We start from the raw sequence: 11,535 nt of genomic DNA, 5'->3' as shown, positions 1-11,535 counted from the left end.
TAACTTTATACTATCAAGTTTTTTTTATAAGAAAGTTATAAGAGTAAAGTATTTATTATGTTGAATTTTTTTATTTTCTACTATTTTAGTATTTTTCATTTGAAAATGCATGACGCACTCCACCCGCATCTCTGAGTCTGTTCCATTCCACACATTCCAAAATCGTCATGGTGGCGCCCTCTTGGCATGTACTCGCGTAATCGTTTCACTTACTTCGTTCCGCCGATTTCCGATTTGCTCATTACAAGTACAATTTCGAGGGCGGTCTGTTGTACGGGTTGTAAAAAAAAGAAGCAAATATTTCTTAGAGATAAATACACTTGAAAATGGAGAGTGCGGTGAAACTGGATAATAACACCACGCCGTTGCCCCAACGCCAGCAGCGGGGCAATCTGCAGCCCAATAAAAATATCGGCAAGCACAATGCGCCCAAGCAAAATGATTCTGCCGACGGAAGTCCGGCGGAGAAAAAGGCTCGATTTGGTGGACCGAATGCCCAAAACCAGAATCAAAACCAAAATCAGAACCAGAACCAAAACCAAAATGGTGTTGTAACGGGTGGCGGTGGTGGTGCCCCCAATCAAAATAAGAACTTTGGTGGCAACAAGGGTGGTTTCGCTGCCAACCGGAATCGCAACAATCAGAACCAAAACCAAAATCAAAATCAAAATCGTGGCGGAAATCAGAACCGGACTTTTCCAGCCGCCAATGTGAATGTAAGTTATTCTTGTCTTTTTGATATTCACATATTTAATTCGATTATCGGTCGGATAATTGCCTTACAAATGTTCTGTATACATACATACTTGTGTATACAAACACACACGTCAGTGAATAATGAAAACGGTACAGATCCTATACGCATTTACGTATGTATATACGAACAAATTACTGTTTGCAAATTTATTTACATACAAATGCTCAGTTCTTTAGCATTCTAACGTATGTACATACATATGTTTGTGCATACTGAATACATACAAAATGAACAGTTGTAGCCGAATATGCAGGTGCATACACATGCACATACATATGCCATGTCGTTTTTTTGAGAGAAAGGGAATTGTCGACATTTTGAATTTGATAATCCATCTATATGTACATATGTACATACATTGCACTTAGAATTTGTTGTTGTTGCATTATTTTCTCATGTCGATACCTCTTTCTGTTGTTTCGATAACGATAAAAGTGCATTATAAAGTATATTTCTTTCAAAAGGTCTTTGAACCAATTATAACATTTAGTGATTGTCCCAAGGACAGATTCTTAATGAAATTATAAAAAAAATAATTTTACCCTATTAAAACAATTTTCCATGCTTCAAAAAATACAACAAAGACTTGATCAAAAATAGGACAGGATGGGAAAAATAGATTAGGATAGAATTTGAGCTTGAAGTATGATTTGAAGATGATCTTCTAGGGTTCCGTACCATTCATACATCATATGTGCATCAAGGCAACTAATCAATATATCAACATCAAGTTGTGGGTGAAAAGGGGAGATAGCCATATATGTAAGTATACTTGTGGACTAATTTCACTTTTGTTTAAATAATTGATTACCACAGGTTACATAAATTATTTAAACTCTGTTTGAGTTCTGATTTTGACCCCCATAAGGTAGTTTGTCGTGTACTTTTTTGATGGCCTGGTCAAAACTTTTTATGTCTGAACTTGACTTTAACCGGGTTATTCATCATAAATTGATATAGACTCGAAAAGCTTCCATTCTCTATTTTTCAGTAATGCAAAAAGTGATCTTTGAAGACCTTTTATGTCTGAAAACAAGTTCTTAAACATACAATTTCTAGCGATTATTGAATAAACATAGATTTATTATAAAATCATATTCTATTTATGGTTTTATGAATTCGGAAATTCGATGTTTATAAAGGGATTTTACATGTATTTTACATCCGACGTTTTATTTATTATAATTGGGAAGGGGCTGTATTCGAATTTTCAAATTTGGGATACTGGGTTTTTCATTGGGTTTCAGATTATGTGCTTAGCATCTCTAAACAAGTTGTTATTTTTACTGCTGATGTGGCTTACGTGTTTATTATCTTTGTACTGATCCAACTATATGATACAAATATAGCAAAAGCCCAATAACGAAACACCAAAAGCGGCCGTTGCAAATGTGCCTGCCAAGACAAATGAACCGGCAACAGCAGCTGCGAACCAAAATCAACCGAATCAGAATGCAAACAAGGGCCAAAATCAGCGACAAGGGCCAAACCAAGGCCAAAATCAGGTTCAAGGTCAAGGTCATCAAGGTGGAGGAGGTCAAGGAAACCAAGGAGGAGGTCAAGGCAATCAAGGGGGTCAAGGAAATCACGGAGGACAAGGAAATCATGGAGGACAAGGAAATCAAGGAGGACAAGGGAATCATGGAGGAAATCAAGGAGGACAAGGAAATCAAGGAGGACAAGCAAATCATGGAGGCCAAGGAAATCAAGGAGGTCAGGGATATCATGGCGGACAAGGAAATGGTCAAGGCTTCAGAGGTCGCAACGCGGGTAACAACCAAGGTGGAGGTGGAGGTGGTGGCGGCGGCGGCGGAGGAGGAGGAGGACCCCAGAACCAGCAGCGAGACAACAGGAACCGGGGTCAACGCCCTGGTGGTCCTGGTGGCATGAACAGCTCCAACATGGGCGGCGGCGGAGGCGGTGGTCCTCGTGGCGGAGAGGACTTCTTCATTTCACAGCGATTGCGCAGCATTTCCGGACCCACCTTTGAACTGGAACCCATTGAAGTACCCACCGAGACCAAATTCTCTGGCCGCAATCGCCTGTATGTGGGCAATCTAACTAACGACATCACCGACGATGAGCTGCGCGAGATGTTCAAGCCGTACGGCGAGATCAGCGAGATCTTCTCGAACCTGGACAAGAACTTTACATTCCTTAAGGTCGACTTCCATCCCAATGCCGAGAAGGCCAAGCGCGCTCTGGATGGATCGCTGCGAAAGGGTCGCCAGTTGCGGGTGCGTTTTGCCCCCAATGCGACCATCTTGCGGGTGAGCAATCTCACACCGTTCGTGTCGAACGAGCTGCTGTACAAGTCCTTCGAGATCTTTGGGCCCATCGAGCGGGCCTGCATCACAGTCGACGATCGTGGCAAGCACATGGGTGAGGGCATCGTGGAGTTCGCCAAGAAGTCTTCCGCCAGCGCCTGCCTGCGATTGTGCAATGAGAAATGCTTCTTTCTGACCGCATCCCTGCGTCCGTGTCTGGTCGAACCGATGGAGGTGAACGACGACAACGATGGTCTGCCGGAGAAGGCGTTCAACAAGAAGATGCCCGATTTCAATCATGAGCGCGGCGTTGGTCCTCGCTTCGCCGATCTCAATTCGTTTGAGCACGAGTACGGTTCGCGTTGGAAGCAGCTGCATAATCTGTTCAAAACCAAGCAGGACGCCCTCAAACGCGAACTGAAAATGGAGGAGGACAAGCTGGAGGCTCAGATGGAGTACGCTCGCTATGAGCAGGAAACCGAACTTTTGCGCCAGGGTGAGTATGTCACGATTAAATCGGACTTTCGGTTAAGAAAAGCCATTTCAACATTCTCAGTTTTTTTTTTCGATCTAAACCTTATACTTCAATCAAAAAAGCAACGAAACGCAACGTTCAAACCAAACTTTGTACGAACTGTGTACTATTCGTAGGCTTTTTGATTGAATAAGCATTTAAAAAGAATTTAAGCGGCTGAAACTATGTTTAATTTATCTTAAACAACTTTCACTAGGAAATTTCCTTTTAAAAAGATATCTACATCTGATACTCTCAGCAAGAAATATAATAAATCTATAAATACTTAATCAATGAGAGTTTTCCAAAAGAAATAATTTCTTTCTTTCTTGATAAAGCATCTTTCCTTTGATAAACTAGAAGAATTTTGGGTCTTTCAAGAGGAAATCATGTCAATCATCAGATGAGAGCAAATTAAATTAACTAACGTTCTCAATGTATGCCAGTTCTGCTGTAGACCGACTGTAATTCTTTAATTTATACAGGAAATATTCAGCAATTTAGACTTTTATATGAAAATACAATACCATTTGGGATTGCACTCACTAAAAGATTATGGAGATTACGAATAAGGCGACAGAAAAAAAGATATTCGGCTTATATCCAAAACAATCGGACGAATTCAATCCATTTTCTGCAATACATACGTTGAATATCTCTTGTCTTAAAAAAGGTTTGAACATTTATGATGTTTTGTTTATTTTTAACCATGTTAAGACTGTAAACCATTCGATATTTGTATAATGAACATACATAATATCAGAAATGATAGGAAATCCATTTGTACTTCTCTAATAAATGCATTTGCTCCTTTTCCAGAGTTGAGGAAGCGTGAAGTGGACAACGAGCGCAAGAAGTTGGAATGGGAGTTGCGTGAGAAGCAGGTCGAGGAGATGCGCAAGCGCGAGGAGGAGACAATGCGACGGCATCAGGGCGATTTGCAGAGCCACATGAATCGCCAGGAGGAGGACATTTTGCGCCGGCAGCAGGAGAACACCTTGTTCCTGCAGGCACAGCAGCTAAATTCGTTGCTCGATCAGCAAGAAGGATTTGGCGGCGGTGGCGGAAACGGCGGCGGTGGCGGCAACAACTCTAATTTTGACAACTTCGGGGGCAACAGCAATTCACCATTTGAAGTTTTCAGAGGTAGGAGGGAAATCAAATGTCATTCCTAGTTCAATCCCCATTCTAATCACAATTTCAATCACCATACAATAGGCAATAACAACAACAATTCCACTATGATTGGAAATAATGCTGGTCCTAATGCTGCACAGGTATGTTCAAGTCCTAACTACAGCCTCACCAGATATTTAATAACCACCAGATTAGTGGTAGAGCCTTCTGTCTATCGCTCTCATAAAAGCGTAACCCAATACATATAATTCATACAAAAAAAATAGAGAAGTACATTTCTCTGACAATAACTCTGGTCTGTTTTCAAAAAACACTCGCAAGATAATCTCACCTGTATTGAAAGTTTTGGGTATGAAGAGATTCAAATAATATAACATGGGCTACAATTAGTTTCAATCTCTATAAAAGATTATTTCTTTTTTAGCGCCGAATTCTCGAGCGCTATAAGCATACACCTTCTGTAAAACAAGATTATGAAGCCGGGAATGCATTACCTATTAATTTCAACTGAATAGTGCAAATAACTAATACAACTTAGGGGGCTGCCGCTCTTCTCTTTCATATATACAGGGTGGCTGATGAATATTGCTACTTTAAGAAACTCAAATAACTTTTTTTAGTCTATGGAATTAATTCTTTTTTATTTATGTTAAAGAATAATCAGTTGGGAATATCCAGACCAAATGGATTGCTTTAGTTTTCTGTATTTAATGAAAAAAGGTCAGGCGACCTGGGGACCACAGGTGCTTTGGGGGGTATTTTTTTATATCTTTAAAACTTGGGTGCAACTTTTTGTAGCAATTCATCCACAATAGATTGGGCTATGTGTGAAATTGCATCATCTTGTAAATACCATACCGTATGGTGAATAATTCTGTGTAGCAAAACTCTTCCTTCAAGGAAGTGCAGTTCTTAAAATATCTGTGGGTCTGGGCAAAACTTTGTATGCAAGTCTGCAAATAAGTTCAAATTGTGCTTTGCAGTTTTATTTGTGAGTAACATTCGCGGGAAAGCTTATAAATGTAATGTATGTGACGACTGCTAATGTACGCTGTACGTGTGCCGGCAGAGGCTGAGCAAAGCTATTTCCGCTGCTGACCGCTGGTTTAAACAAATGAGTTCCTTGCTTTGGATTATTATGCATTAAGGATTATGGCGAAACGTTGCCCTATGTTATTTTGAAATCTAAAAAAAAATAAGCAGATTACTTCAATAGAAAAGAGTTATTAACACTTTCTGGTAGCGGCTTTCATCAGCCATTCTGTATATATCCAAATGTATATATTATTTTTATAAAAACTGGGATGCATTTAGGACTTTGTGGGGGATTAATTCTATTTTTGTATGTATGTATTTTAATTTTGCCTTGTGAATCATCACATTTGAAAGTAACAATACTAAATTGTTGGGCTTATCGTGATGGTATACAAAGTAAAATCTATTATTTATTTTTACATACTAAATAGATAGAGGGGAAATCGATTAATCCGTTTTGGGAATACATAAATGGATATTTATTGGGTGTATGGTGGGCCACCGATACAGATATTTAATTTTATCAGTGGGCTCATATTTTTGATAACATTTTTCCCCCCCTTTTTAAATTGGGTTCCACCTGGCTAATGCAACACTCAATTGAACAATTGTATTTCATTGCTTGAATAGGACTCCTTCGCTTTTGAATTTGGGGTTAACAATATGAACCAAGGCGGCAATCAACGCGGAAATAATGGCGGAGGAAATAATGTCCCATGGGGACGCCGACGTTTTTAGACACTGGAGCATACATATGAGGATGAAATAATAACGTACTCTCTCCATTATTGATTACGTTTCACAATTTTGACCTTGCTTGTTCGCGAGTGAACAAAATAAACTAGCAAAAATGGATCGCCTAATCGAATGCACCCCAATATGATTTGATTAACTACTTAGTCAAATACTATCAATCGGTCCTAGTAAGAGGCAACTATAAAATTATGACACGCAAAGGATGAACCTTAAAAAATACCCAATTGAAATCCCAAAATGATTGCTTATAAGTGCAGTACTGCACCAAAAAAAAAAAAAATAGAACTCATTACGTGCGTCTATTTTAATCATAACGATAATTTTAAATTATGTATGTGGTGACTACATTCTCCAAATATGATTCTTTTTTTATCCATAATTCAAATTAAATATATACAGATATATTACTAATCGACTTGCTGAATTTGAAGATGAAATTATATTATTAATCCCATAAAATCGTCGAAAACGGTAAGTATTCCGGATGAGCGCATGGACCGTAAGCTCCATCTGGTGCGGATCTTTCTCCTGTTGGAAACATTCGATGTGCACAAATGGAACTTCGTGTTACATCTATGCTTTCCGAATAGTCTATTTTTTTATTTATGATTTAAAATTTAGTTAAAATTTTAGTCGGAGATCAAAATTCAGTCTAAATCATACGTTCACTCTAAATTACCATTGTCATTGTACACACATTTTGCTACTGATAGATAAATAAAATTGAAACTAAAGAGCTATTATTTCTCTTTACATTTTTTTGGCCACTTAAAGTGAAAACTAAAACATACTGGGAGGTACAAAAAGCTACACTTTAAAATGCACCTAATTTTAAAATATTTTAATTTGCTTTTTTTTTTTTTTTATTTCTTTAAATTAAAAAAATTGTTTTCAGCGCTTTTAATTTGTGGTATATTGATTTTTTGTCTAACATTTTAAATATGGCTATTATATAGCAGAACGATCTGGCAACGCTGCCAAAATTAAAAGGGGACTTGGACTTGGAAAAAGAAAAAAGTTCACCGATTCCTGATTTTTGGATCGAACGAATAATTTCAGGATTGCAAACTTCTCCACCTACATTTCGGGTTTTGGAAATAAATTTTTTTTACAATATACTGCTTTTTTGTACGGAGTGATTTTGTTTTCTTGTATCCTAACCTACAAATTTTCAATTTCTTTTGCCAAATCACTTTAAACAAGCCCACTCCCAAAAATTAAAAACAAAAATAATAAAATAATAGAATTTTGACATTTTAATTAATATTTCATGTTGGCACAATTTAATGAAGCATAACCATTAAAATAAATAAAAATGTGAATCTTCCCTCTTTAACCTTCAATTAATTAATATATTCAATCCAGCAAAATATTGATACGTCGCTCAAACTGGGTAAGAAAAACAACCGTGGGTGTCCCAGAAATCTCTTCCGACCAAATTTCGTTGAAAAAGATTTCTTTAACACCCTCATAAGAATTACAATGGGGACAAAATAATTGTACATTGCGTTTCCTATGGCTTAACCTTTTTATTTGTGATTTATCTATACTGATAACAATAACATTCTTATAACCTAGCAGAATCAATGGGGAATACGTACATACTATGGGAGTATTATTGCGATAGGCATATTCACTTTATGAAATCGGAATTTATTCGGTTCAGCTGAGTTGAGAACCTAAAATGTTCACCGCCTCCAAATATTACGTTCATGATAAAGTATCTTTTACATGAAACAGTTAAGCATGGGATCGTTCCCCAAAAATGCTTTACATTTCTGAGTTTTGGCAATATTTACTTCAAATTCTGACGCAATATTTTACATTGGGGAATAACATGTCATATAATATGTACCTGGCAAGCCAGCGATTTAAATACTCCCATCTAAAAATATTTTTGCATGGCATAAAAGCTTTTCAACTTTTGCGGAAATTTGGTATTAGGCTTTTTCGAAACTGCAATTTGTCTTATTAGTTCTTAAATTTTCTGTTTTCGTTGTGTTAACTGAATTATTGGATTGGAAATATAGATATCAAGCTTAGTCAGTTATGAAAATGAATTATTAAGCACAAAGGAAACAATTATTGGGTGTACAATGCAATCAAAGCTAAAATATATTTTGGTATTGGTGGCTAATTTGACCATTGGTTTTCGGGAGAAGATTAAGACGTCTCATGATTATTGTGGGATAACAACGTCCAGCGCTTTCTCATAGAAAATGCTCTCCCAGAAGGATGATTAATTCAATACCATGGCGATTGGGAAAAGGTAATACCTGCCCTTGTGAAAATTAACTAATTTACTTCCCTACAGCTAAAATAATTTAATTATTTTCATATTCAAGTTTTTTACAGGTTTATTTAAAGAATGTGATGACTTGCATCTTAAAGCATGTACCATAACGTTGGAATCATTTTAGATGGAAAATTGCACTATTTCGTGCGGTATTACGAAATACAAAATTGAAATACTAGGTCTAACGATTTTTGGGAGAAGGAATTTTTCCAATCTTTCACAATGGGGGGTTATATCGGACTTTTAAATACATTAAAAAGATCTTCAAATATTATGGGAGAACACTTCCTGAAAAAATACCATTTTTTTTAAAAACCTTTTTTAACTTTCATTTTGAATACAAATACCTAACTCTTCATTGATATTGAATTTCATAAATAATATTATTGAGTTAAGGGTTGATAACCCTTAAAAGTAACCTCTAACCTGGAAAAAGTAATGGTTCTCGCAAAACTTAAATCGTTTCGTATTGCGACTGTAAGGAACGATCAACAGTATTTTAAAAAAATACCAGATAATACTTTTTATCAAATTGAAAGAATATCAATGCCTTTCTGTGTTCGTGTTCATTTTTCTTAGATCTATTTGAAATTCCCTAGAAAATGATTTTGTTTTGGTTGAAAATTGTATGACGGCAATATGAATAAGCCAAACCACGAGCTACTGGTTTTTTAGGAGGCATATGGGTGTTTTATGGATTTTTAAACAGCAAACAATTAATTATACCAAAGGAATTGTGGAAAATGCCATGAAATACATCGGACAACTTTACTCCAACGTTTATAATACGTACGCGTCTTCAAATTAAACCACAAAGTGGAACAGGTTTAATTATGGTCTTTATTATGGGTTTGCTTCTCTTATAAAGGTGTTAGAGCACATCTTTCGAAATCGAGTCATCGCTTTTTTTTTACAGATAAATACATTTGAATTAATAAATTGGACAACTGAATCATTTACCGCTCCATTGGATAAGATCATCCATAGGAAATACCTGGAAAAATTTAAATTACTTATATTTTTTAATGTTATTAATGCAGATATAGTCGATTGTACGACTTTGGGATATCGTTTTGAATTTTGTTGATATGGGATGATGCAGTTATCCTATCGACCTGGGTAAATTTGTAGAAGTTTGTTATGTTTGACATAAACGCTCAAAAAATTAATGTTTTCGCTCGAAATTAAAAAATGATTCCCAAACGGTTTTGTAAACTATTGAAATCGAACTGATATTAGAAATTCATTTTTATTACTGCGACTTATCGATTAAATTTGATGCAGAGTTGCCTATTTTAATGGCAATTTGTAGACAGACAAACTACTGATCGAGGAATTTTATTTCCAAAGAAGACTTAGGGGAATTATTTTTAACAAAACCTATGATCCAATGTGTTTGAAATAATGAACAAAAGCGATCAAGCAGCAATCATACAAAAATCTAAATCCATGATTTGTGATTCGATTGTGTTATTGATAAAAGGTTTCCCATGTTCGACCCATAAAGATTCTTTAAATAATTGGCAAGGTGTGCCGCTACAGAAACTCGACAATTTTGGAATGGGCACAGCGCAAACCGCTAAAGTGACCAAATAGATCTCTGAAAACTGTTGTTTTATGGATGAGATTCTTCGTCTGGATTTTTTTGGGGTCGAACCAGCGTTTAGCTGTTTTCGTTTTCGACGAAACTCTTCAGCTTTGGCCGAAGATGTATTCTCAAGATTGCAATTATGGTGTCTTTGCTCGCAAAACAAGTCAACACAAGTCGACTGGCAGCAAAACGCTAACATATATCAGGTAATCTATATTTAAATGTAACCAACACTTTAAAGCTATAAAGTGTTTCTTAAAATTTCTATTGTTCGATCAACGTTGCTTGGTTTTTTTGGCCGATCAACGTGGGTTTTGCTGTCCATTTTCCGTTTTGTTGCAGCCTTCTCCTAAATACGCTGCATTTTTAAAGTGAACATTTAAAGAACATTTGACTAATCCGTTTTATGTTTACAGGAGATCAAACAACTGGACGATACCTTACTTGGTTTTGCAAAAGACGTCTCCTCTCCAGATTTGCATTCGGATATGATGGCTTTTGTATTGGAACAGATATCAAGTGCATTGTTTAACACAAAAATTGTAAACATTTTTCGTTATTTAAAAAACAGCAGAAAGTCAAATGCTGAACCAAACTTTATTAAAAAAATTCATATGAAACTGAATAAGGCTTTTTTTGCTTTTTTGGTTGGAGCTCGGGATCAGACGATCTTCATTTTAGGAATTATTTTGCAGAATGAAAATTACCATTGTGCACGTCCTTACAGAAAGTTCAAGGAAAACATGGCAATACCAAATTGGAAAATAAAGTATTGAACTAATTTGTAAATTACAACTGATGGGATTCTATTATTATAAAAGTTGAACACTTAACCTCAAATAGGATCAGCTGTTTTATGCTGAAGGATGCTAACAACGTTTACCAATCTGGCAACACTGCACACTCACTGGAAATATTTAAAGGTCGGATGAGGTGACTATTATTTTGCGCTACCTCAGCTATTTCTTAACGCTCCGATGCGACCGGAAATGGAGCTTTTTTAATCATCTACATGGAAAAAGGGGATTAAAATGGTTTATACGAAATGCTAACTTCATTTGATAAAATATATCAAAATATATATCCTTCACGCTCACGCATTTTTATCTCAGTGTACTTCAATTTGCGCCCAGTTAAAGTCTGTATTACTTCCCATTGGAAACAACCATAACCTGTCCTAAC

At 36.4% G+C, this 11,535-nt stretch overlaps 1 protein-coding gene across 1 annotated transcript; it reads left to right on the top strand.

The window, feature by feature from the left end:
- Positions 1-236: 236 nt before the first annotated feature.
- On the top strand, positions 237-7,206 carry nonA (no on or off transient A). Its single transcript, XM_017069789.4, has 5 exons — positions 237-716; positions 2,107-3,520; positions 4,358-4,684; positions 4,757-4,815; positions 6,341-7,206. Exons 1-5 carry the CDS (start codon positions 327-329, stop codon positions 6,446-6,448), a joined length of 2,298 nt encoding a protein of 765 aa, XP_016925278.2. The 5' UTR covers positions 237-326; the 3' UTR covers positions 6,449-7,206.
- Positions 7,207-11,535: the final 4,329 nt, after the last annotated feature.

This window comes from Drosophila suzukii, chromosome X, assembly GCF_043229965.1.
Source record: "Drosophila suzukii chromosome X, CBGP_Dsuzu_IsoJpt1.0, whole genome shotgun sequence".
In the NCBI taxonomy this organism is placed as follows: domain Eukaryota; kingdom Metazoa; phylum Arthropoda; class Insecta; order Diptera; family Drosophilidae; genus Drosophila; species Drosophila suzukii.
The sequence above is the reverse complement of the archived record's forward strand: the minus strand, read 5'-3'. Positions and strand labels throughout refer to the sequence as shown.